Source organism: Dioscorea cayenensis, chromosome 17 (assembly GCF_009730915.1).
Source record: "Dioscorea cayenensis subsp. rotundata cultivar TDr96_F1 chromosome 17, TDr96_F1_v2_PseudoChromosome.rev07_lg8_w22 25.fasta, whole genome shotgun sequence".
Taxonomy (NCBI): domain Eukaryota; kingdom Viridiplantae; phylum Streptophyta; class Magnoliopsida; order Dioscoreales; family Dioscoreaceae; genus Dioscorea; species Dioscorea cayenensis.
The window spans coordinates 2,430,586-2,453,760 of NC_052487.1; the positions used below are offsets into that span (position 1 = coordinate 2,430,586).

Genomic DNA, 23,175 nt, shown 5'->3' on the forward strand with positions numbered 1-23,175 from the left:
GTAAAATTTAACTCCACTTCATTAGCATTTAAGCAATATAAAGGTTAGAGGGAGGAGACAAGTGCAAAGAAGGGTAGCAATTAATAAATAGAATAAGTTGTGTTTGGTGGTGTTGGTTGAATTCTCAAACTTGACTATATATATCTAAAATATTTTAATCATAGTTTATTTTTTTTTTAAAATTATTTATTGAAAACAAAAAAAAGGGGATAAAAAACCGGGATTGGAGAGAGAGAGGAAGGATTGGATGAAACCGGGATACCATGTCGGTATCCCATCCAATCAAAGGATGCCACCTCATCGCTAAAATATATTAGGTTTCCAAATTAGTAAAAAACTTGAAATGTTTGCATGCAGTTACAAAACTCCTCCTCCTACATTCATGCTTGAAAAGTTTATTTATCAGCTTTTTTGGCCCGCCAAAATGAAAGAAAATTATTTCTCCCAAGAGCTCACTCTCATCTTCTTTGTTTGTTTCTTCATCTTCTTCCTTCTAGAAAACCATAATTCTAATAACTTCTATAGTTGGCATTTTAACAAACATATTGTGTGCAAGATAATTTGTAAAATAATAAAAATCTCCTTGTATTAGTAATAATTTCTAATTACAATCATTCACCAATGTTATTCACCATCTAAATATAATTTATTTATATTTTATTATATAATGTTTGTACTTGGTTTGAGAGTTCTTCCTCATGGTCGTCTCTTTCTTTGATGCTTCCCTGGCAACAATCCAGTCGTCCCTTTGCAACAATCCAATTGGAAGTTAGAAATGCTTTAGATATGAGGTGGCGTTTGTTTTTGAAAATGAGAGGAGAGAAATCTCAAAACTGCAAATCTACCGGCATAAATCTAGGAGTTTTGTAGTGCGTGTGCAAACATTTCAAGTTTTTTCTAGATTTTTATAAAAATACAAACTAAAATATTTTAGTAATGAGGTGGCATCCTTTGATTGGATGGGATACCACACCGACGTGGTATCCCGGTTTCATCCAATCCTTCCTCGATTGGAGATTGGAATCTCAAGCAGTAGCCAGTGGCTTGTTCTCAAAATGGAAATCCATCACTGCCGTCCATCTCACTGGCCAACGAAATCCATCCGTCCATTTCCATCACCAATCGCAAGCACCCGCCTTCCCTTCTTCCCCATTTCCGCTTCATCTTCTCCGAAGCTTCGCCAGCTCCGGCGACCGTATACCACGGTGCTCATCGTCCCAACCGGCGTCGGCGCCACCATAGGTGGTTTCGCCGGCGATGCTCTTCCTGTGGCTCGCACCATGGCTTCCGTTGCCGACTGTCTTATCTCCCATCCCAACGTGCTCCCTCTCTCTCTCTCTCTCCCTTCGCACTTGAGTTCATCTCCATCTCTGGATTTCCAATGCTGATACCCTTGATCTTTGGTTTGAATCCAGGTGCTGAATGCGGCGATGCTCTATTGGCCAATCCCCAATGCACTCTATGTGGAGGGATACGCTCTTGATAGGTTTGCAGAGGGATCCTGGGCTCTCCGACCAGTTCACCAAAACAAGGTATGCAGATCATATGTTGAAGAGAAAAAAGAGGAATTTTTTATTAGGGTTTGATGGATTTGTTTGAAATGGATGAGGAATAGGTGGGCTTGGTGCTTGATTCTGGGATGGAAACAGAGCTCAGGGTGAGGCATTTACAGGTTGCAGATGCTATGAGAGCTTCATTAGGGTTGCCTGTCATGGAATATGTTGTCACTGATAGTCCTTTGCAGGTGCTCTTCTTCTTCATTTGTCCATTTGCAATGTAAATGCAAATTTATGTGAATTTGGTGAAAAGTTAGATACATGGTATGATACTCTTCTTCTTTTTCTTCTTCTTCATCATCAACAAGGTGACAATTTTATAATGTTAAAGTGATTTTAATGTAGATTGATGTATGGTTTGATGAATTTTCTACTTTTTTGAACAGATTGATATAGTGCTTAAGTGATTTTAGTGAGACAGATGCATGCCATGATTCTCTCCTTATCTGGCAAAGTGACAATTATACAGTGTTGAAATAATTCTAGTGAATCTTGATGCATGAAAATGATATTCTCCTTCTTTAGCATAGTGACAATTTGTTAGTGTGTGAGTGATTTTTAGTCAAGATATATGTGTGGTTTATCGAATTCTCTTCATTGAACAAAGTGGCAATTACTTATTTGTTTGTTGATATAGTCGTTATAATTGTGTGTGTTTGGCAACAAGTTGAAAGGATTCAAAGTGATCTCTTTTTTGTCAAGGGAACCAAAATTGAACTTATAATTACCGGTCAAGAGATGAAATACTACCCATTGCATTATCCTGTTGAATTAATTTATGAGGTTTTGTGAATTTGTATAGGTTGAGAAATGGATTGATCCAATCACTGGTCAATCAACAGGGAGGATTGAACGCCCTGATTCATTATTAAGGGCAGTGCAATCTCTAGTTAATCATGCACAAGTAGATGCAGTAGCAGTTGTGGGACGCTTCCCGGATGAAGAAGTTGGTGACTTGGATGATTATCGACAAGGGAAGGTATTAATCTACACTAAGTTTCTTCTCTTATGTGATGCTATGCACTAATTATTCTATTAATTTCCCGGTCAGAGAAGCATTTACATAACCTATTTGTTATACGGCATAAGACAAATGAAATAAGTAAAAGATTGCTGCTAAATATAAGATCAATTTAGCATGAGTCTTTGATGATGTGATCTATTGCAAGGTTCTTACTTTTATGTTGATGTCCTGCAGGGTGTCGATTCATTGGCTGGAGTTGAAGCAGTTATCAGCCATCTAGTTGTGAAGGAGTTCCAGATCCCTTGCGCTCATGCGCCTGCAATGTTGCCTCCTCCTCTAACATCATCATTGGCCCCAAGATCTGCTGCTGAAGAGGTTAGAATAATCTTTCCTTCAAACTTTATCGCTTTCATGCCTGTGTGTTTTTTGCAAATTATGAAGACACCAAAAGACCAGTTTTCTTGATTCAAGATCAATTTCGTTGGTATTATATAACTTTTAATTCAACAGATAGGATATACATTTCTACCGTGTGTGCTTGCTGGGTTAAGTACTGCACCACAATATGTAGTGATAAAGCATGGATCATTGGATGATGGTTGCGTATTGGCTACCGATGTTGACAGTGTTGTTCTACCTATTAATGCTTGTGGAGGGGACGGTGCTCTCGCATTCGCAAAAAGATTGAAAAAAAAGGTTGCATTGCTGAATCTTTTATCCTTTGTTTATTTATTTATTTGATAAATGTTGACAAGCCACAATCTTTAACCATTGTTGTGAGCGAAAGTTATCCCTCAACCTGTCACTTATTGCAAAGGCCGTCATTTATCTTTGATTTATCAGTCTTTCTTCGTGTTTCCATCCTTTCAGATTTTCAAATTTCATATTAACTCTTGTAAGTTTTTGTACATTGTGCCGAAAGAGCTCTAGTTAAGATTAGGTACTAGTCACGATCTGAGCAACATGAAGAACCTAAAAAGTTGCCGACAGAATTTAAGTACTAGAAATAAAAACATAATCTCTATTGTCCTGCAAGTGGTTTCAGTAGGATGAAATGCAATTACTGTAATCAATGTTTCTCATTCTTGTTATCTATCTAATGAAATGGTACTGTTACTTGTCATGCAGCCTCTTGTGATAGTAGTTCAGGAGAACAAAACGGTTCTTGATGATACGCCTGAAAAACTCGGGATCGAAGCTGTAATACATCAATTTTACTCTAAAAATATTTCATCGCTGCTACTATTGATAATAAAACAGCAATTTTTTTTTAACTGTAAAACTGTCGTATTTCAGCTGCAGGTATCAAACTACTGGGAAGCGATCGGTGTAATGGCAGCTCACAAAGCAGGCATAGATCCAAAATCTCTTCGGCGAGGAGGAGTCAATAATATCAACTGCCTTTCTTCGCCGTCTTCCAATGTATCTAAAAATTCCTTACCTTCTCAAGAGCCACACCAATTTTACCGCACATAGTGCTAGTCTTGTAATTTGTTCTAGACGCGCACAATCACACATCGATGACAATGACAAATGAATTTGTACAAGCTTTGTGCCAATCTCTGAAATTTTCATTCAATTCTTTTGTTTGATAAAACTATTTGTTCGACATCCTTATCCAACAACCAGCGGAGAAAACAGGACAGATCGATATCATAAGTCAAAGAAGCAGCAGAGCCGAAAAACTCGAAAAGTCCACAACTCTCTAGCTACCATTCTAACATATTGAACTACTAACATTCTCAAATTTGATCTACTAATACACATCTGTGAACCAAATTCACCAAATTTTCACCGCCAGCCATGCATGATGATGCATGCATGCATGGGAGTTGGAATCAATGGATGCGGTGCATGGGGGTTGGAAGCTATCAGTCAACGTACAAGCTCCATCTCAATGTATACATCTATATATCTTTATCTATATCTCTATCTCTCTGGTGGTAATTAACTGAACAATGTTTGAATGGACACAGCCATTGCAAAGTTTATGCACAACTAACTAGCTTCTCTGAACCGCCAGTCTTAACTGTGACCATTCACCCTCTAATATCTCTGTCTATAAATATCACACCAACTCACATAATCTCCATACTTTACTCTCAAAAAAACCTAGTTTGCAATGAGGAGACCTTGTGATAATCAAAACCCTAGTTGCAGACTTAAATGGAGATGCAGCTTTGGAGAAGATGAAGAACATCTCATCATCAAGCTCCATGCATTACTTGGAAATAGGTATACACATACACATACATACATATATATATATATATATAGACACATGTTTAGGGTTTTGGTTCTTTGGTGATAAATAATTAGGGTTTGTTGTGATTCTAAAAAGGTGGTCATTGATAGCTGGGAGAATCCCTGGACGGACTGATAATGAGATAAAATACTACTGGAACTCACACTTGAAGAAGAAGCTCATAAAGTTAGGAATCAATCCTGAAAAACATCATGTCAACCAGAGTATAAATCTCAGGCTAGCTTCAAGCTCAAGTGGCCGGAAAAAGGACGATACGATGTCCGATGGCAAGCGGAAAACTCCTTGTGTGCTGCCGGACTTGAACCTGGAGCTCAGCATCAAGCCTATGCAGTGTTTTAATGAATCAAAAGCATCCAGTGGAGTTGAAGATGAATGTTCATCTCCTCCAACTCGCTTGCTTTTTTAGATATATGTTCAATTATGGTTTACTGGTTTGCATGCTGAAAGTTTATATATATATATATATATATATATATATAGCTGTTAAGAAAGTTGTATTGAGCATTGTCTAGTTAATTTAGTTTCTAGATGATTTGTGGTTTGATTAAAGATCATTTAAGATTAATAATTATAATGGCAAGTTTGTTCATTTTTCCATAAAATATAAGATAATTCAATACTATATATATCTATATTTCATGCATATCTAGAATTTCTATGGACTAATTAAAGTTCTTACAATTTTTTTCCATGTGATCGATCAAACTTTTAAAATGAAATATGTTGGGAAAAAAAGGGAGATCAAATATTAATCCCAACAACCTCACCACATTTTATGAGCTGTATGCAGGTAATAATCTCAGTCAATCAAACAATCATCAACAAGTTAAAATCAAAGAAAGAAGGACGCCAACTATAAATGATAATTGAATTTATTTGGAGACTCTAAAATAAAAATAAAACTATATAATATTGATGAATCTAGTATGTTGTAATAAGAGAATCAACAGTACAAAGAATTTGTGCCAAAAAGAGTACATCTCAAGAACACAAGCCATTATTATAAATAGTGACAAGATATTGTAATGGAGGTTTGAGCATGCAAAGAAACTCAAAACTTTCTTAAAGCAGAAAATTAATCTCTTATAAAAAGAATAAAGAAATCTTTATGTTTTGATTTCAATATTAATCCTAAAATGATTTCTTGAATGAAAATGAAGCTCTAGTTGTGTAAAAAAGAACTTCAATTCCCCTTTGTTTTTCTGCCCCCATGTATTTTTTTGTTTTCTCTTCATATTCTCAACCCTAATGCAATTATATAAACTTCATCTGGATAAAAATAACTTAATAAAGTCTAATTCCAGCTTTTCAAAGTTTTATAATGTGAAAAATAATCTTGCCTCAAATCATGTACCAACTTATTAGTGGAAAAAGAACAAAGCATTATCGCCATAATTGCAAGCACTAGTATGATAAACTCTTATATTATATTAAAAATAGTGAGAACGACTTCTTTGCAAAATATGGTTGGGAATTTGGGAAATGCATAAAGTGGTTTGTCCAGTGTGTCAAAAGCAAGAAAAAACAAATAGTCCATGGAACTTAAAACTAAACTGCATTATTTGGTTAACAATCTTTCATCTCAATTTTTTCTACTACATTATTTGGTTTCATCTAATTGGACTTGCTATATTAATGAAATTTTAGCAATTTACATTGCATTTATTCTTTTACATTTGCATACTGAGCGCATGATAATATTATACTATTATAGTATCCAAACCATTTGCATCTTGGAATTATGCTACATTTTTTTTTTGTTCTATGATAGTAAAAAAAACAGCTTATAAACAAGGCACATAATTAATCTTAAAAGTTACCTATAATCCTATCAAAAAATATTAAATTATCTTATCAAAAATCTTGATTTAAAAATGTATATATAAAATCTATCTAGTGAGCAAACTGCTATAATCCAAATTAATATATGAGATAAAACAGATCTAAACATGATAAGTTGATAACTCTAATTTTTCAAGCATAATACAAAAATCAATAAAAAAACCCAAATAAACACTCACTAATCAAATTAGAAGAGGTAAGAGATAAATTTGAAATACAAGGGATGAAAACAAGAATCACATACCCAAATAGAGAGATCAAGGAGGGTGAGAAATCATGATTTTTTATTTTTTTTATTTTTTTTAAACAGATGTTGCTGGAGGCAATACCAAGGGTTACAACCAGTGTTCCATATGAAGTTTTCTAGAAGAAGTCTAGATTGAGATTATTTTGGATAAATTGCTATAACCTCACACCCCAGCCCATGGTAATATCACTCTCCCACCCCATCTCCAGAGATTCACTTTCCCACATTCTAAAGGAATATAACTCTCATGCCAATGTAAAATTGCTATGGAAGTGGACAACATGGCTTGGCTTAAGTCCTTCTCTGGGTAAAAATTTATGTGAAAGTTTGAAATTTCCCACGTACCAAACACTCCCGAGATTTCTAAAACTAACTTGTCAATCTTTCTTGTTCATATAAGTCAATCCAAAATTTATATTTTCACAAGCTTCGTCAAAGGGGCAAGTAAGTATTGAATTGCACTAGGTATAATGGCTTAAAGACTTTATAGGAATAAATCCATCATATCATACATAGCCTTGTGAAGGAGAAAATACTATTCTAATAAGAATATAAGTTTTGAACCCTGTCTTTTGAACACCTTATAATGAGTTACTATTGAACTATCAGTAATTCTTAACCAGATATTTATAATAAAAATGTTTTGTTAGGATGTTTAGCATTGAAAGATAAAATATAGTATTAAAAGTAACTTTTTATTTTAGTTGACCAAAATTCAACATAAGTAATACCAATAAAAATATATATTTTTATATGAAAATTTTATTTTTGTAAAGAAAGGTAACTATTTACTTATATCAATAAAATTTTAAATTAATTATTAAAATATTTATTTTAAAATTCAAACAAGTACCCAAGCCAACTTGTTTAAATGAGTGAATTGTGAATAGGACTTTATTCTCAACCAAAGCATGTGTAATTTAGAGTTTAGTACACCGGACGTAGCAAACAAGAATGAAGAATTTTGCATACATTAATAATGTTAAGAAAACCCATTAATTAATTGTTAAATAAATAAACTAATTAGTAGTGAAGGGCAGCACCGCCGACCAACCTCCAACTGCACATTGATCCCACAAAACTACGTGACAAACAAAGTTGGTAAACCCTGACTTCGGCTCATCATGTTAGCCATCCCACAACATATATATATATATATATATATATATACACATCAACTGTAATAAACAACACATCAACAGTTAATAAATATTTTTTATTAAAATTTAAATAGGGAAAATGAATTATAACTCCTTCTAAGTTTCAAAACATCCTAGACTGACCATCTGACATTTAAATTTACCAGATAGTTTATCTTTTTTTTTAAAGTTTACTTTTCAATTGATGTAGCTCAATTCGTTAGTTTATTCTACTTTACAACATGTACTCCCTGCTTAAAATATATAGTTTCCCCGTGTTTTTATTTAACAACATAAGTTTTCACTTAATATATAGCACATTTGTGTTTAAAATTTGACTTTTCAGCATAAAATTATGGGTTTTTGTTTAAAATTTGGTTTTTTCGCTTAACCACATAAGTTTAACTTAACATGTAGCACATTTGAGTTTAAAATTTGACTTTTCCGTTTAAAATTTGGTATTTTCGCTTAAAAACTGAAAGTCAACCCAGTTAACATCAGTTACCTTTATGTCAACATCAATCACCTTTATGTCAGAAAGATCTGAAAAATAACCAGTCAGAAAAAAATGGGACCTTTTCGAGAATCACTCAAAGTCGTGATGTTTTTTCAGAATCACCGAACTCCCAGCGGGACTGTTTTTGTTCATTAACAGATTTAAATATAACAAATTATATGTATGTATATTTTTATATAAATACATATGTATCTTAATGCATGCTCTATATATACACACACTAATAAATATTTTTATATTAAAAATTTATACATAACAAACTACTATACATATGTATATTTTTGTATAAATAAGCACATACGTAGTAGATGTGTAGCTTAATGCATGCTATTTATATGACGATGTGTAACTTAATGCATGCTATTTATATGACGATGTGTAGTAATGCATGCTATTTATATGACGATGTGTAGCTTAATGCATGCTATTTATATGACGAAATGCTTGAGAGAAACCCGAAATATATATACACACACTAATAAATATTTTTATATTAAAAATTTATACATAACAAACTACTATATGTATGTATATTTTTTGTATAAATACATATATACGTAGATGTGTAGCTTAATGCATGCTATTTATATGATGAAATGCTTGAGAGAAACACGAGAACAAGAGCGAGAGAGAGATGGAGGCTATGGAGTACTGCGTGACGGGAGGGACGGGGTTGATAGGATCGTACCTTGTCAAGGCCTTGCTCGATAAAGGCCACAAAGTCCGGGCAACAGTCCGAGATCCCGCCGATGAGAGCAAGGTGAGCTTCCTCTTCACCTTCCATGGCTCCCAGGAAAGGCTCAAGCTCTTCAAAGCTGATCTAATGGTGGAAGGGAGCTTCGATGAAGCCATTGATGGTGTTGATGGTGTTTTCCACGCTGCCTCTCCTGTTCTCGTTCCCTACGATGAAAGGATTCAGGTAAGAGAGAGTGAGATCTGAAACCCTAATGCTAATGCCCACCAAGTGTTTGTTGAAATGCTCAAATGAGTAGAAAGAATGGATTTGTAGGAAACTTTGGTAGATCCGACTGTGAAAGGCACGATCAACGTGCTGAGATCTTGCGCGAAGGCGAAATCGGTGAAGAGAGTGGTGCTGACTTCGTCGTGCTCATCAATCCGCCACTTTGAGGACGCCACTCGCGCGTCGCCGCTCAATGAATCGCACTGGAGCGATCTGGAGCATTGTATTCGAAACAATGTGCGTTGATTCCTGATTTTTGTTGAGTTTTTTTAGGGATTTGATGGGGAATTTGGTTGGAATCGCAGTTGTGGTATGCGTACGCGAAGACGACTGCTGAGAAAGAAGCATGGCGGCTTGCGGAAGAGTTAGGGTTTGATTTGGTGGCGGTGAACCCTGCCTTCGTTGTTGGGCCGGTGATCTCGCCGGAGCCGACGAGCACTCTCCTGTTGGTCCTCGCCCTACTCAGAGGTCTCACTCTCACCCTTTGATTCCTTTTTTTTTTTTAATATTTATGAATAAAAATAATTTTAGAATATCTCCAATCCTGCGCTAGTTTTTGCTCAAGCACCGGCGCGCAAATAATTGTAGGCTATTTATTTATTGTTATTATTTTATTTTTTGCTTTTCTGCTTTTTTTTTCCTCGTTTTTTCTGTTTTCATTTTTTGTTTTTGTTTTATATTTATTTTTTTCCCTTATTTTTCTGTTTTCTTTTTTATTTATAATTTCATATTTTAATCAAATTAATAACTTTATGATTTAAGTTTATATTTTTAAATTAATAAAAAATTAAAAATTAAAAAAAAATAATACATAAAATATTAATTTATTAAAAAAATAAAAAATATATAAAAAAATAAAAATAAAATAAACATAAAAAAATAATCTTAACATAGAAAAAAAAAAAACCACACCAAAACACCGTTCTAAAATTAAAGTTGATTAAATTTGTTGAAACTAAGAATATATAAATTCTTAAGTGGGAATAATATTTTTTAGAATATTTTGTTTTAAAGTAAATAATAGAGTTGATTGTCGGAGAAATTTTCACTTTAGAAATTATATTTTTATGTGTTGAAGCTTCAAATATAGAGTTTTGGGTATAAATGCTGATAATTAAAAAAAGCTATAAAAAAATTAGAACTTTTTAGAGATGTTAAGTCATTTTATTTATTTGGGTTATAATTGATCCATAAAATAGCTCAATGGTATGGGACGAGATGTTAAGTCATTTTATTTATTTGGGTTATAATTGATCCATAAAATAGCTCAATGGTATGGGACAAAAGCTTCAAGGGAAAAAAGCACGAATTTAAATTTTTTCCCGGGAGAACTAGGGGAATAGTGATTTCATCCATTTAGGGTTGCATGGTAGACAAGCCATCGGAGCATCCTGCAGTACATATCTTATCCTTTGGACAATCATTTAAATGGGGGCATTTATGGTTTATTTGTCAAAAATTTATATATATATATTTTTATTTATTTATTTGGTCTCAATAATTATAATTTTCTTATGATATTTATAAAAGAACAAAGGTTTTTGGAAAGAAGTAAGAGTAATTTCAACATTCCGTAAGAACATAGGCAAATACTTACATTTAAATCTCTATATCTCTCTATTAAAAATAAAAAAACAAAAATTTAATGGAAGTTTTTTTGACTGTAATAATTAAGTATTTATTTCATGGGCATAAATAGTATGGTAATTTTTAAAATCAGGTGAACGAGATGACTATCCGAACAAAACAGTTGGGTTTGTGCACATAGAGGATGTGGTGAGAAGTCACTTGTTGGCAATGCAAGATAGCAGAGTCACAGGCAGGCTTGTTTGTTCAAGCAATGTGGCTCATTGGTCTGAAATTCTTGAAATGCTCAAGACCAAGTACCCTTCTTATGCTAATGCAATCCCTACCAAGTCAGTGCAATTTATTTATATGATTTATGTTTTTAATGTCTTATTTAACTGTTTAATGAAATTGGAAATTAATAAATATCCAGGTGCAGTGTTGTGCAAGGAGATAACAAACCACATAGCTTGGATTCCAGCAAGCTCATTAACTTTGGAGTTCCAGCATTGAAGACTATTCCTGAGATGTTTCATGACTGCATTAAGAGCTTCAAAGACAAAGGGTTTCTCACTCATTAACCTTTTCTTTTTTTAATGTCAAAAGTTTTACTTCAATCAATAAAGACCCATCTTATTTTAAGGAAGACACAAAGCATCAATGTTGTGAAGTATTGCCTGCCAAAATGTTTATCAAATAATTATCAACTTGTTATATGGTCATTAAAATAACCAATCTTAGAATTGACTTTAAACAAACAAACCAACAAGATTCATAAAACTTCTTGGACGGTGCTTAAACCCCGGAAAAACCCAAGAAATTTCTTACATGCCAATGCGAACAACCAAACACTATGACATAAATTGAGACATAATATTAATAATAATTTAACTAATTTTTGTACTCCCTAAACCCAAGAAATTTTTGTACTTCCGGGTTTCGTATTCGGGTTCATCCTCGTCGCTGGATGAATCCGTAGCGTCGGGGTCGGAGAAGACGACGCTGAGCTTTCGGAGCTACCGTTCGGATTCGGGTCGGGCTCTCAGTTTCGGATCCGGACTTTTTCCCCACTTCCTCCGCATCCGATTCTGATTCACCAGCTGCCGCTGCGGACCTGGCATTTTGTTTTTCTCTCCCTTTTTTTCCTCAAAAAAAAAAAAGGTTTTTTTTTCTAGGGTTTCAAAATGATATCTATAAAATGAAGAAATCCGAAGGATTTTAATCTGTAACCAGCCCTGAATGCATGAAAAATCAACATAAAATCTTCAAAAACAAAAGAAATTTCCAGACCTAAAGAAAGAACAAAGAAAAAGGGGAAAAAGAGCATACCATGAGGAATGGAAGGGCATAGAGGCTGAAACGGATCCTCTTTGCGAGCGGGGACGAGAAGAGGAAGAGAAGAGAGCGAAAGAGAAGGATTCAGAGAACCCAGAAGACATAAGTCCCAGCGCTACTCTGCTCCCCGGGTAAATTTTTTTAGTAGGTCACTAAACTTTGGCTCATTGTCACTTTGATCATCGAATTTCAATTTGCATTAATTTGGTCACTCAGCTTTAATTTGATTTCATTGGGTAGTAAATCAAGAGATTTTGGCTCGCAAATAAATAATGTGGCTCTTTTTCGATGACATGCACACTTATAATAGACTCAATAATGTACCATGGGATGGCTGATTCTAATTTTCAGACAGCTATGTAATCAATTGGGGGTTGAAATCATTGATTTATTATCCAACGAAATCAAATTAAAGTTAAGTGACCAAATTGATACAAATTGAAGTTTGGTGATCAAAATGAAAATGAACCAAAGTTTAGTAACCTACTAAAAAATTTATCTCAGCTCCGCCGCTCCCAGTCCCCCCGCCCAACCAAAAGAGGAACAAAAAGAAGCCATCTTTGAGAAGAGAGCCGCATTTAAAGCGAAAACAAAGCCCCCACCCACTCTCTAATAAGTGGATAGATAGATGAGAAATCAATGGTTGAGATTTCTCTGATTAATCTTTCTATCAATCTGCGCGAATCTTAAAGCCTTTAATATTAACTAAATAAATTTATTTATAAAATATTTATTGTATTATTTATTTATTTATTTGGGAAAAATAAATAAATTGGGTAACTAACTTGTCAACCTTTCTTGTTCATATAAGTCAATCCAAAATTTATATTTTCACAAGTTCCATCGAATGGCAAATAAGTATTGAATTGCAGTAGGTACAATAGCTTAAAGACTTTACAAGAATAAATCCATCATATCATACATAGCCTTGTGAAGGAGAAAATACTATTCTAGTAAGAATAAAGTTTTGAACCCTATCTTTTCAACACCTAATGATGAGTTACTGTTAAACTATTAGTAATTCCTCACTAGATATTAATAATAAAAATGTTTTGTTAGGGTGTTTAACATTGAAAGATAAAATATAGTATTAAAAGTAACTTTTTATTTTAGTTGGCCAAAATTCAACTTAAGTAATACCAATAAAAAAATATATTTTTATATGAAAATTTTATTTCTGTAAAGAAAGGTAACTATTTACTTATATCAATAAAATTTTAAATTAATTATTAAATATATTTATTTTAAAATTCAAATAAGTACCCAAGCCAACTTGTTTAAATGAGTGAATAGGACTTTATTCTCAACCAAAGCATGAGTAATTTAGAGTTTAGTACACCGGACGTAGCAAACAAGAATGAAGAATTTTGCATACATTAATAATGTTAAAAAAACCCATTAATTAATTGTTAAATAAATAAACTAATTAGTAGTGAAGGGCAGCACCGCCGAACAACCTCCAACTGCACATTGATCCCACCCAACTACGTGACAAACAAAGTTGGTAAACCTTGACTTCGGCTCATCATGTTAGCCATCCCCCAACTAGTTGTGTAAATAATACACCTCTACTCGCAAGCTACTCGGGCTCGACTAGGTGAAAACTCAAACTCGGTTCGGTCACAGTCGAGCCAAGCTCGAGCTCGAGTAGTCGAGCGAGCCGAGATCGAGTATTATGATACTTGGCTCGAGTGCTCGCGAGCATAATCAAGTATGTATGTATATATATATATATATAATATTAGATTTATTTGATAAAAATCAAGGGGAAAAACTTTCGAGAACGAGTCGAGCTCGAGCTCAAGCATAATGTTTATGGTTATTTTCAGCTTTTTCGAGCTTAATCGAGCGAGCTCGAGTAGCTCGATTTATGTACCGAGTCGAGCTCGAGCTATAAAATAAATACTCGATCGAGCTCGAGCCGAGTATCGAATACCGAACTTTCAGTCGAGCTCGAGCTCGAGCTCACTACTGCTCGGCTCGAACTCGATCGATTACACCCCTACCCCCAACATATATATATATATCTGCACATCAACTGTAATAAATAACACATCAACTGTTATAAACAGTACTGTTAAATTTCAATGCAATAATTATTTAAATATTTATCTAAATATTTATTGATGATACGGTTATAAATATATATTAATAAATATTTTTTATTAAAATTTAAATAGAAAAAATGAATTCTAATTCCATGAAAGTTTCAAAAGATACCAAATAGACTTCTGACATTTAAATTTACCAAATAGTATCTTTTTTTTTACAGTTTACTTTTCAATCATTACAGTTTACTTTTCAATTAATGCAGCTCACTCCGTTATTTTATTCTATTTTACAACATATATTTCCCGCTTAAAGCATATACTTCCCGTTTAACATTGCGTGTTTTTGTTTAACAACATAAGTTTTCATTTAACATATAGCACATTTATATTTAAAATTTGATTTTTGTGCTTAAAATTATGGCTTAAAGTTTGTTTTTTTTCACTTAACCACATAAGTTTCATTTAACATATAGCATATTTAAGTTTAAAATTTTATTTTTCTAGTTTAAAATTATGAGTTCCGTTTAAAATTTTGTATTTTCGCTTAAAAACTGAAAGTCAACCTATATAACATCAGTTACATTTATGTCAACATCAATCACCTTTATATCAGAAAGGTCTGAAAAATAATCTATCAGAAAAAGAAATGCTTTTTTGGGAATACTCAAAATAATGAGGTTTTTTTTGTGAATACCTAAACTATGGCTGGACTTTTTGTCCATATTAATAGATTTAAATATAACAAATTATATGTATGTATATTTTTATATAAATACATATGTATCTTAATGCATGATTTATATAGATATATCTACACACAATAATAAATATTTTTTTATTAAAAATTTAAACATAACAAACAATGCGTATATAAACTTTTCTTTGTATAAATACGTATATACGTAGATGTGTATCTTAATGCATGCTATTTATATGATGAAATGCTTGAGAGAAACCCGTGAACAAGAGAGAGAGAGAGATTGAGAGAGAGAGAGAGAGAAATCCGAGAACAAGAGCGAGAGAGATGGCGACGATGGAGTACTGCGTGACGGGAGGGACGGGGTTGATAGGATCGTACCTGGTGAAGGCCTTGCTCGACAAAGGCCACAAAGTCCGGGCAACCGTCCGAGATCCCGCCGATGAGACCAAGGTGAGCTTCTTCTTCAGCTTTCATGGCGCCCAGGAAAGGCTCAAGCTCTTCAAAGCCGATCTAATGGTGGAAGGGAGCTTCGATGAAGCCATTGATGGTGTTGATGGTGTTTTCCACGTTGCCTCCCCTGTTCTCGTTCCCTACGATGAAAGGATTCAGGTAAGAGAGAGTGAGATCTGAAACCCTAATGCTAATGCCCACCAAGTGTTTGTTGAAATGCTCAAATGAGTAGAAAGAATGGATTTGTAGGAAACTTTGATAGATCCGACTGTGAAAGGCACGATCAACGTGCTGAGATCTTGCGCGAAGGCAAGATCGGTGAAGAGAGTGGTGCTGACTTCGTCGTGCTCATCAATCCGCTACTTTGAGGACGCCACTCGCGCGTCGCCGCTCAATGAATCGCACTGGAGCGATCTGGAGCATTGTATTCGAAACAATGTGCGTTGATTCCTGATTTTTGTTGAGTTTTTTTTAGGGATTTGATTGGGAATTTGGTTGGAATCGCAGTTGTGGTATGCGTACGCGAAGACGACTGCTGAGAAAGAAGCATGGCGGCTTGCGGAAGAGCTAGGGTTTGATTTGGTGGTGGTGAACCCTTCCTTCGTTATTGGGCCGGTGATCTCGCCGGAGCCGACGAGCACTCTCCGGTTGGTCCTCGCCCTACTCAGAGGTCTCACTCTCACTCTTTGATTCCTTTTTAAATATTTATGAAAAAAATAATTTTAGAATATCTCCAATCAAGAACCGGCTCGCAAATAATTGTATGTCACTGTAGCAGTACTATTTATTTATTTATTATTATTTTTTTTTTGCTTTTCTGTTTGTTTTTTATGTTTTATATTTATTTTTTTCCCCTATTTTTTTGTTTTCTTTTTTTATTTCTAATTTCATATTTTAATCAAATTAATAACTTTATGATTTAAGTTTATATTTTTAAATTAATAAAAAAATTAAAAATTAAAAATTTAAAAAAAATAATACATGAAATATTAATTTATTAAAATAAAAAAATTACACAAAATAAAATAAAAACATAAAAATAATTTTAACATGGATTATCATTGATAGTAATAAAAAAAATCAAACCACAACCATGTCCCAAAATTAAAGTTGATTAAATTTGTTAACACTAGGAATATATATAAATTGTTAAGTGGGAATAATATTTTTTAGAATATTCTATTTTAAAGTAAAAAATAGAGTTGATGGGCGGAGAAATTTTCACCTTAGAAACTTTATTTTTATGTGTTGAAACTTCAAATATAGAGTTTTGGGTTAGAGATGTATAAATGCTGATAATTTAAAAAAACTATAAACAAAATTTGAACTTTTCAGAGATGTTAAGTCATTTTATTTATTTGGGTTATAGCTGATCCATAAAATAGCTCAATGGTATAGGACAAAAATGGCAAGGGTTGAAAAGCAAAGGTTTAAATCATTTCCCGGGAGAACTAGGGGAATAGTAATTTTTTCCATTTAGGGATGCAAGGTAGACAAGCCATCGTACCATCTCCATATATATCTTATCCTTTGGACAATCATTTAAATAGGTGCATTTAAGGTTTATTTGTAAAAAAAATATTTATTTGGTCTCAATAATTATAATTTTGTTATGATATATATAAAAGAACAAAGTTTTTTTTATTTTTTTGGAAAGAAATAAGAGTAATTTCAACATTCCGTAAGAACATAGGCAAATACTTACATTTAAATCTCTATATATCTCTCTATTAAAATAAAAACAAAATTTAATGGAAGTTTTTGGACTGTAAGAATTAAGTATTTATTTCATGTGCATAAATATGATGGTAATTTTTAAAATCAGGTGAACGAGATGAGTATCCGAACAAAACACGTGGGTTTGTGCACATAGAGGATGTGGTGCGAAGTCACTTGTTGGCAATGCAAGATAGCAGAGTCACAGGCAGGCTTGTTTGTTCAAGCAATGTGGCTCATTGGTCTGAAATTCTTGAAATGCTCAAGACCAAGTACCCTTCTTATGCTAATGCAATACCTACCAAGTCAGTGCAATTTATTTATATGATTTATGTTTTTAATGTCTTATTTAACTGTTTAATGAAATTTGAAATTAATGGATATCCAGGTGCAGTGTTGTGCAAGGAGATGACAAACCACACAGCATGGATTCCAGCAAGCTCATCAACTTTGGAGTTCCAGCATTGAAGACTATTCCTGAGATGTTTCATGACTGCATTAAGAGCTTCCAAGACAAAGGGTTTCTCACTCATTAACCTTTTCTTGTTTTAAGGTCAAAAGTTTTACTTCAATCAATAAAGACCCATCTTATTTTAAGGAAGACACAAAGCATCAATGTTGAGAAGTATCAAATAATTATCAACTTGTTATATGGTCATTAAAATAACCAATCATAGAATTGACTTTAAACATACAAACCAACAAGATTCATAAAACTTCTTGGACGGTGGGTGGGTGCTTAAACCCCGGAAAAACCCAAGAAATTTTTTACATGCCAATGCGAACAACCAAACACTATGACATAAATTGAGACATAATATTAATAATAATAAACTAATTTTTGTACTCCCTAAAGCCTGCAAAAAAAAATGTATTATCTCATATATCAAAGCTGAAATCCATCCACTCATCAAGATCAGCAAAATCCAGCCCGGTTAAATCAGAGACGCTTGATATATGTTCCCAAAATGGTGATTCTGGTTGCAACCCGAAACCCGGTAACGTCATTAACGGATCCTCTCTAACGAAAAACTCCGTTAACATCCTCGAATCCGCATCCGCAAACACGTCAAGCACTGAAGCAGGAGATGGGACTGAGAACAGATTCGGATTCGGTTGCTGATAAGAGGATCCGGAAACAGTGGCGGCGGCTGCGGCGGCGCGTTTCTCGGCGTCGATGCGACGGGAAGCGGCTTGGTAGGCGAGAGCGGCTTCGTGCTCGGTGTCGTACGTGCCAAGCCAGACCCGAACGCCCCTTAACGGGTCGCGGATCTCAGCCGCCCATTTGCCCCAAGGGCGATATCGGACTCCTTTGTGCTTCGAGGATCCGATAGAGGATGAAGGTAAGAGTTTTCCGTTTTTAGCCCTCGAAGCAGTCAGGGTTTTACGGGGTTTAAAGGAGATGGGGCCAATCGCGAGGGAGGGCAAGATGGGGATTTCACGCAAAACACGCTTGGCTTTCTTCCGGGTTTCGTATTCGGGTTCATCCTCGTCGCTGGATGAATCCGTAGCGTCGGGGTCGGAGAAGACGACGCTGAGCTTTCGGAGTTGCCGTTCGGATTCGGGTCGGGCTCTCAGTTTCGGATCCGGACTTTTTCCCCACTTCCTCCGCATCCGATTCTGATTCACCAGCTGCCGCTGCGGACCTGGCATTTTGTTTTTCTCTCCCTTTTTTTCCTCAAAAAAAAAAAAGGTTTTTCTTTTCTAGGGTTTCAAAATGATATCTATAAAATGAAGAAATCCGAAGGATTTTAATCTGTAACCAGCCCTGAAAGCATGAAAAATCAACATAAAATCTTCAAAAACAAAAGAAATTTCCAGACCTAAAGAAAGAACAAAGAAAAAGGGGAAAAAGAGCATACCGTGAGGAATGGAAGGGCATAGACGTTGAAACGGATCCTCTTTGCGAGCGGGGACGAGAAGAGGAAGAGAAGAGAGCGAAAGAGAAGGATTCAGAGAACCCAGAAGACATAAATCCCAGCGCTACTCTGCTCCCCCGCTCCCAATCCCCCCCGCCCAACCAAAAGAGGAACCAAAAGGAGCCACCTTTGAGAAGAGAGCCGCATTTAAAGCGAAAACAAAGCCCCCACTCTCTAAGTGGATAGATAGATGAGGAATCAATGGTTGAGATTTCTCTGATTAATCTTTCTATCAATCTGCGCGAATCTTAAAGCCTTTCATATTAACTAAATAAATTTATTTATAAAATACTTATTGTATTATTTATTTATTTATTTGGGAAAAATAAATAATTGGGGCCCAAGTCATGCCTTTTGGTGACTTTACCGAACTCCAAGTTATAATCTTCGCGCGTGATTATCCTTGTTTTCCCTTTTTATTTATTTATTTATTCTTTTCATGCCACTGAAAACTAATCCATTCTTTAATTGTATCTTGAGTTTTTGTTTTTTTTTTTTTGGTTTTATTTAATATCTTTTTTTGGAAATTAAGTGAAAATTTTATTTAATTTAATAAAAAATTATAAATGACGCAAGTGTCACGTGAAGAGCAAGTAAACGAAGACACCTAAAACACTCCGGCTGTCACGTGAGCACATAATTAATTATAAATCATCTTTCCATCAACGTCTGAATGAGTGAAGGGAATCTTGAATAATTCAATTTTTAATCTTGTGAATTGATGTTAAACCATTAAAAAAAATCGAAAATTGACAACTAAAATATTATTCTAAATATTTTAATTTTAATAAAAAAAAGCACCGAGTAAATTATATGAGTACCAATTCCGAATCACGTCTGCACGCACTCCCTGAACATTATTATTATTTTTTTAATAAAAGATTACAAATCTTGAGGGAATATTAAAATGATAAACATGTCATTACTGATACTTACCGGTCAAAATACTTGTCTAAAATGTAGTAAATATATTTAAAATATCTTATATATTTAGATGAGGACTAAACTGTCTTTGATTCAATTCAATGAATATCAGAACAAATTTAATAAGTATGGTGAGAAATCTGAATACAAGTATAAAGACATCTAAAAATTTTAAATGGAAAACTAAAATTAAATGTACGTGTAAATAAGCTCAATCAATAGCGTGCCAAAAATTGAAACATTTACATTTTACAGACCTTGACACAAGCATTTGTTAAATTGAGAACATATAAAATTGAAGTGCTGAAGACTAAGTAACAATATGGAAATATGGCCAAGAACTAGGGGTACTAAAAAAAATTTATTTCTGCCAATATTTTGAAAAAATTCAGCCAAAATAAAAATAATCATAAATTCAGTTACGATTCTTATTGAATTTCATTGGATTTCTTTTGGATTTATCATCTATAAATAACCAAAAATAAAAAAATAAAAAAATAGATGAAACTATTTCAATTATCAACCATGACATTGAGTATGTGTTTTGAATTTCAACATTACCATTTAACCTTGCAAGCGTAATGGTCTCTCTCTAAACAAAATAATGTCCATTACCCATACAAAATGATATTTATACCTTTTTTTTATTTATTTTTTAATATTTTAATAACTTAAATAAATATGATTATTATAAATATTTTTTAATAAAATAATTAAAAAATCCAAAATTATTATATGATTTATATGGTTAATTAAAAATGATTTAAAAAAATTAAATATTAAAGTGAAATGTGTAAATTAAAAATTAAATTATAACAATTAAAATAAAAATTATATTCGAATATTTGTATAAATAAAAAATATTTATTTAATATATTTTAATTTAATAAAAAAATTAATTCAAGATATTTGTTAAAAATTATTATCCATAATTCACTATTTATATATAAATATCATCTTTTTATCCAAATTTAATAAAAATAATTTTATCATATTTTTCACGACATATCGTTACCATTTCTATTACTTTATTTTTCATTCCCATTATCTCAATTGCCATTTCACAAACCAAACCCATTTGAATTTCTTAGTTCTCTAACATTCCAAAGATATTACCACTACTTAAAATATTAATTCAAATTTGTATAAATTACCCATGTCCCACGAAAGAGACGTTTAGTATCTTTTACCGTAGTTTCCTGGTTTTCATTGTTTTATTTTGGTGCATGTTATTCATCGTTTATTATTATTTTTTTAATAAACTAAATTTTTTTTTCCCTATAAATAATTAAATAAGTTTGAAAAGATACATAAGAAAGACAACAAATTTTAGAAAAATCACACATAAAACATGGAACTATGTAATCAAATTCAAAATGTCATAAAATATACCAACAAAATTTATTATTTTGTATAATTTTATAAAATATTAGTTATTTTTTCAAAACTATCTCTAATTTATATCTTCACATTTCTTTTTAATATTTTAATAATAAAAAAATTTAATAAAATGTTTGAATAATTTAAGAAAAAAAATAAATAAATAAATTATGATATTTAAAAATAACAAATAAAAAAAATGATATTATGACAAATAAAAAAAAATGAAGAGAGTAATTGACTAAAAATTGATGAATGTTTATTACTGTTGTCAGCCAATTAGGTCCATACATGAGTTTACTCATAATAAACACAAAGTAAAGTACCGTTAAAAAATGCGCCAATTTTTTTTTTTAGATATATCAGAATCCCTATCAATTTGCAACAGTGCTTTTACTTATGTTTACATATTAATAATACAATTTAAATGTTAAAAAAATTCAGATTCTCATAATTGAAGTGATATCTTTAATTAGTTTTCTAAACAAGAAAAAAAACAAGGTAATATTCGGAAATATAAATAAATTTTAATTTAATAAAAAAATTAAAAAAACGTGATTAAAAGAAAAGAGCATATTAGACTTTTTAAAAAAAAAAGATATTTGAAGGGATACATCAGCAACAACGCACCATCCATTCCGAGAAATCACAGCCGTCCATTCCTCATCAATATTAAGCCGTCCTTGATTAACGTTACTTCAGCTCCATTTTATATACATAATTTTTTAATGCATTTTCGCAAATAACCCCACTAATTTTTAAAAAATTTCCAAGACACAAGATCCAGTACTTTCACGAAACAAAACGAACGTTATGAAAACTAAAAACTAAAACGAAAATCCATCCACGTTTCTCGGTTCCAACTCGTTTCCCTTTTTTCCTAAAATTTACAAGCTAACGTTAGAAAAAGAAATTTAAAAAAAAAAACAAAAAAAGCAAGACACCCATCCGACCGTTCAACAAGCAAATCAAACGGCAGGGAGCGACTCCACACGCCAAGATCGATCCCCAAGATCCGACGGTCCACAACCAAGATCAGAGTAATCAAAGAGCCCACCATCAAACAAAACCCCATCGTCTCCGGCGACGTCCCTCTCCTCCATCCTCATCCCAAACCCTAACCCTCCATCAAAGATCTCATCATCAAACCCCCAGATCTGGTCTCCATAACCACCACCCTCCGCCTCCAACCCACCAATAACCACATCCACATCCTCTCCATCCTCCTCCGACCACACCGGCGCTGGCGGCAACCCTAACTCATCATCCGACGCCCCAAGAAGAAACCCAAGATCCGGCTGGGCTTCCTCCACTGCCGGCGCTGGCGCCGGCAACCCGATTTCCTCCTCTAAACTCTTCATCACAGAGGCCAAATCCTGTACCATCGGATCCCTATCGCCGGCATCGACATCATCATCAAGCATATCAAGAAAGAGGTCATCTCGCAGCCGTTTCACTTCCGGCAACTCGTCGGAGTCCTCGCGCTGCCTCTTGGAACTTGGTATGTCCTCCATCTCTCTCTCTCTCAAACGAAGAAGAAAGATAAGACTTTGGGTAGATTGGGAACGAACAATATTTATATAGTTTTAAAGGTCGGTTAAGTTAAGTACAAGTCTGGGAAGAAGGGAAAGTGCGAGGGCGT

General features: G+C 33.6%; 6 protein-coding genes and 1 long non-coding RNA gene across 9 annotated transcripts; 4 read left to right on the plus strand and 3 right to left on the minus strand.

Annotated features, from left to right (window-relative positions):
* Positions 1 to 944: 944 nt before the first annotated feature.
* LOC120280110 (uncharacterized lipoprotein syc1174_c-like) lies at positions 945 to 4,079 on the plus strand. Its single transcript, XM_039286848.1, has 8 exons — positions 945 to 1,319; positions 1,416 to 1,532; positions 1,616 to 1,744; positions 2,359 to 2,535; positions 2,755 to 2,895; positions 3,031 to 3,216; positions 3,649 to 3,720; positions 3,817 to 4,079. Exons 1-8 carry the CDS (start codon positions 960 to 962, stop codon positions 3,994 to 3,996), a joined length of 1,362 nt encoding a protein of 453 aa, XP_039142782.1. The 5' UTR covers positions 945 to 959; the 3' UTR covers positions 3,997 to 4,079.
* A 525-nt stretch (positions 4,080 to 4,604) lies between these two features.
* LOC120280863 (MYB-like transcription factor 4) lies at positions 4,605 to 5,232 on the plus strand. Its single transcript, XM_039287820.1, has 2 exons — positions 4,605 to 4,755; positions 4,862 to 5,232. The coding sequence occupies exons 1-2, from the start codon at positions 4,643 to 4,645 to the stop codon at positions 5,190 to 5,192; spliced, it is 444 nt and encodes a 147-aa protein (XP_039143754.1). The 5' UTR covers positions 4,605 to 4,642; the 3' UTR covers positions 5,193 to 5,232.
* A 3,895-nt stretch (positions 5,233 to 9,127) lies between these two features.
* Positions 9,128 to 12,218, plus strand: LOC120280362 (tetraketide alpha-pyrone reductase 2-like). Its single transcript, XM_039287183.1, has 5 exons — positions 9,128 to 9,450; positions 9,541 to 9,729; positions 9,798 to 9,960; positions 11,213 to 11,408; positions 11,492 to 12,218. Exons 1-5 carry the CDS (start codon positions 9,166 to 9,168, stop codon positions 11,637 to 11,639), a joined length of 981 nt encoding a protein of 326 aa, XP_039143117.1. The 5' UTR covers positions 9,128 to 9,165; the 3' UTR covers positions 11,640 to 12,218.
* On the minus strand, positions 11,781 to 12,500 carry LOC120280365. The gene is made up of 2 exons (XR_005542326.1): positions 12,388 to 12,500; positions 11,781 to 12,293 (listed from the first exon to the last, which is right to left on the minus strand). It is a non-coding gene; the product is annotated as an uncharacterized LOC120280365 (long non-coding RNA).
* A 2,894-nt stretch (positions 12,501 to 15,394) lies between these two features.
* LOC120280363 (tetraketide alpha-pyrone reductase 2-like) lies at positions 15,395 to 18,180 on the plus strand. The gene is made up of 5 exons (XM_039287184.1): positions 15,395 to 15,753; positions 15,844 to 16,032; positions 16,102 to 16,264; positions 17,420 to 17,615; positions 17,699 to 18,180. Exons 1-5 carry the CDS (start codon positions 15,469 to 15,471, stop codon positions 17,844 to 17,846), a joined length of 981 nt encoding a protein of 326 aa, XP_039143118.1. The 5' UTR covers positions 15,395 to 15,468; the 3' UTR covers positions 17,847 to 18,180.
* On the minus strand, positions 17,963 to 19,357 carry LOC120280364 (ethylene-responsive transcription factor CRF3-like). 3 transcript variants are annotated; one of them, XM_039287188.1, is made up of 2 exons: positions 19,173 to 19,357; positions 17,963 to 18,978 (listed from the first exon to the last, which is right to left on the minus strand). In XM_039287188.1, the coding sequence occupies exon 2, from the start codon at positions 18,961 to 18,963 to the stop codon at positions 18,190 to 18,192; it is 774 nt and encodes a 257-aa protein (XP_039143122.1). In that variant the 5' UTR covers positions 18,964 to 18,978; positions 19,173 to 19,357; the 3' UTR covers positions 17,963 to 18,189. The 3 variants fall into 3 exon arrangements, with proteins under 3 accessions (XP_039143122.1, XP_039143121.1, XP_039143120.1); XM_039287187.1 differs by having other exon boundaries at positions 17,963 to 18,987; XM_039287186.1 differs by having other exon boundaries at positions 17,963 to 19,078; positions 19,173 to 19,356.
* A 2,987-nt stretch (positions 19,358 to 22,344) lies between these two features.
* LOC120280173 lies at positions 22,345 to 23,175 on the minus strand. Its single transcript, XM_039286919.1, has one exon. The coding sequence runs from the start codon at positions 23,045 to 23,047 to the stop codon at positions 22,502 to 22,504; it is 546 nt and encodes a 181-aa protein (XP_039142853.1). The 5' UTR covers positions 23,048 to 23,175; the 3' UTR covers positions 22,345 to 22,501.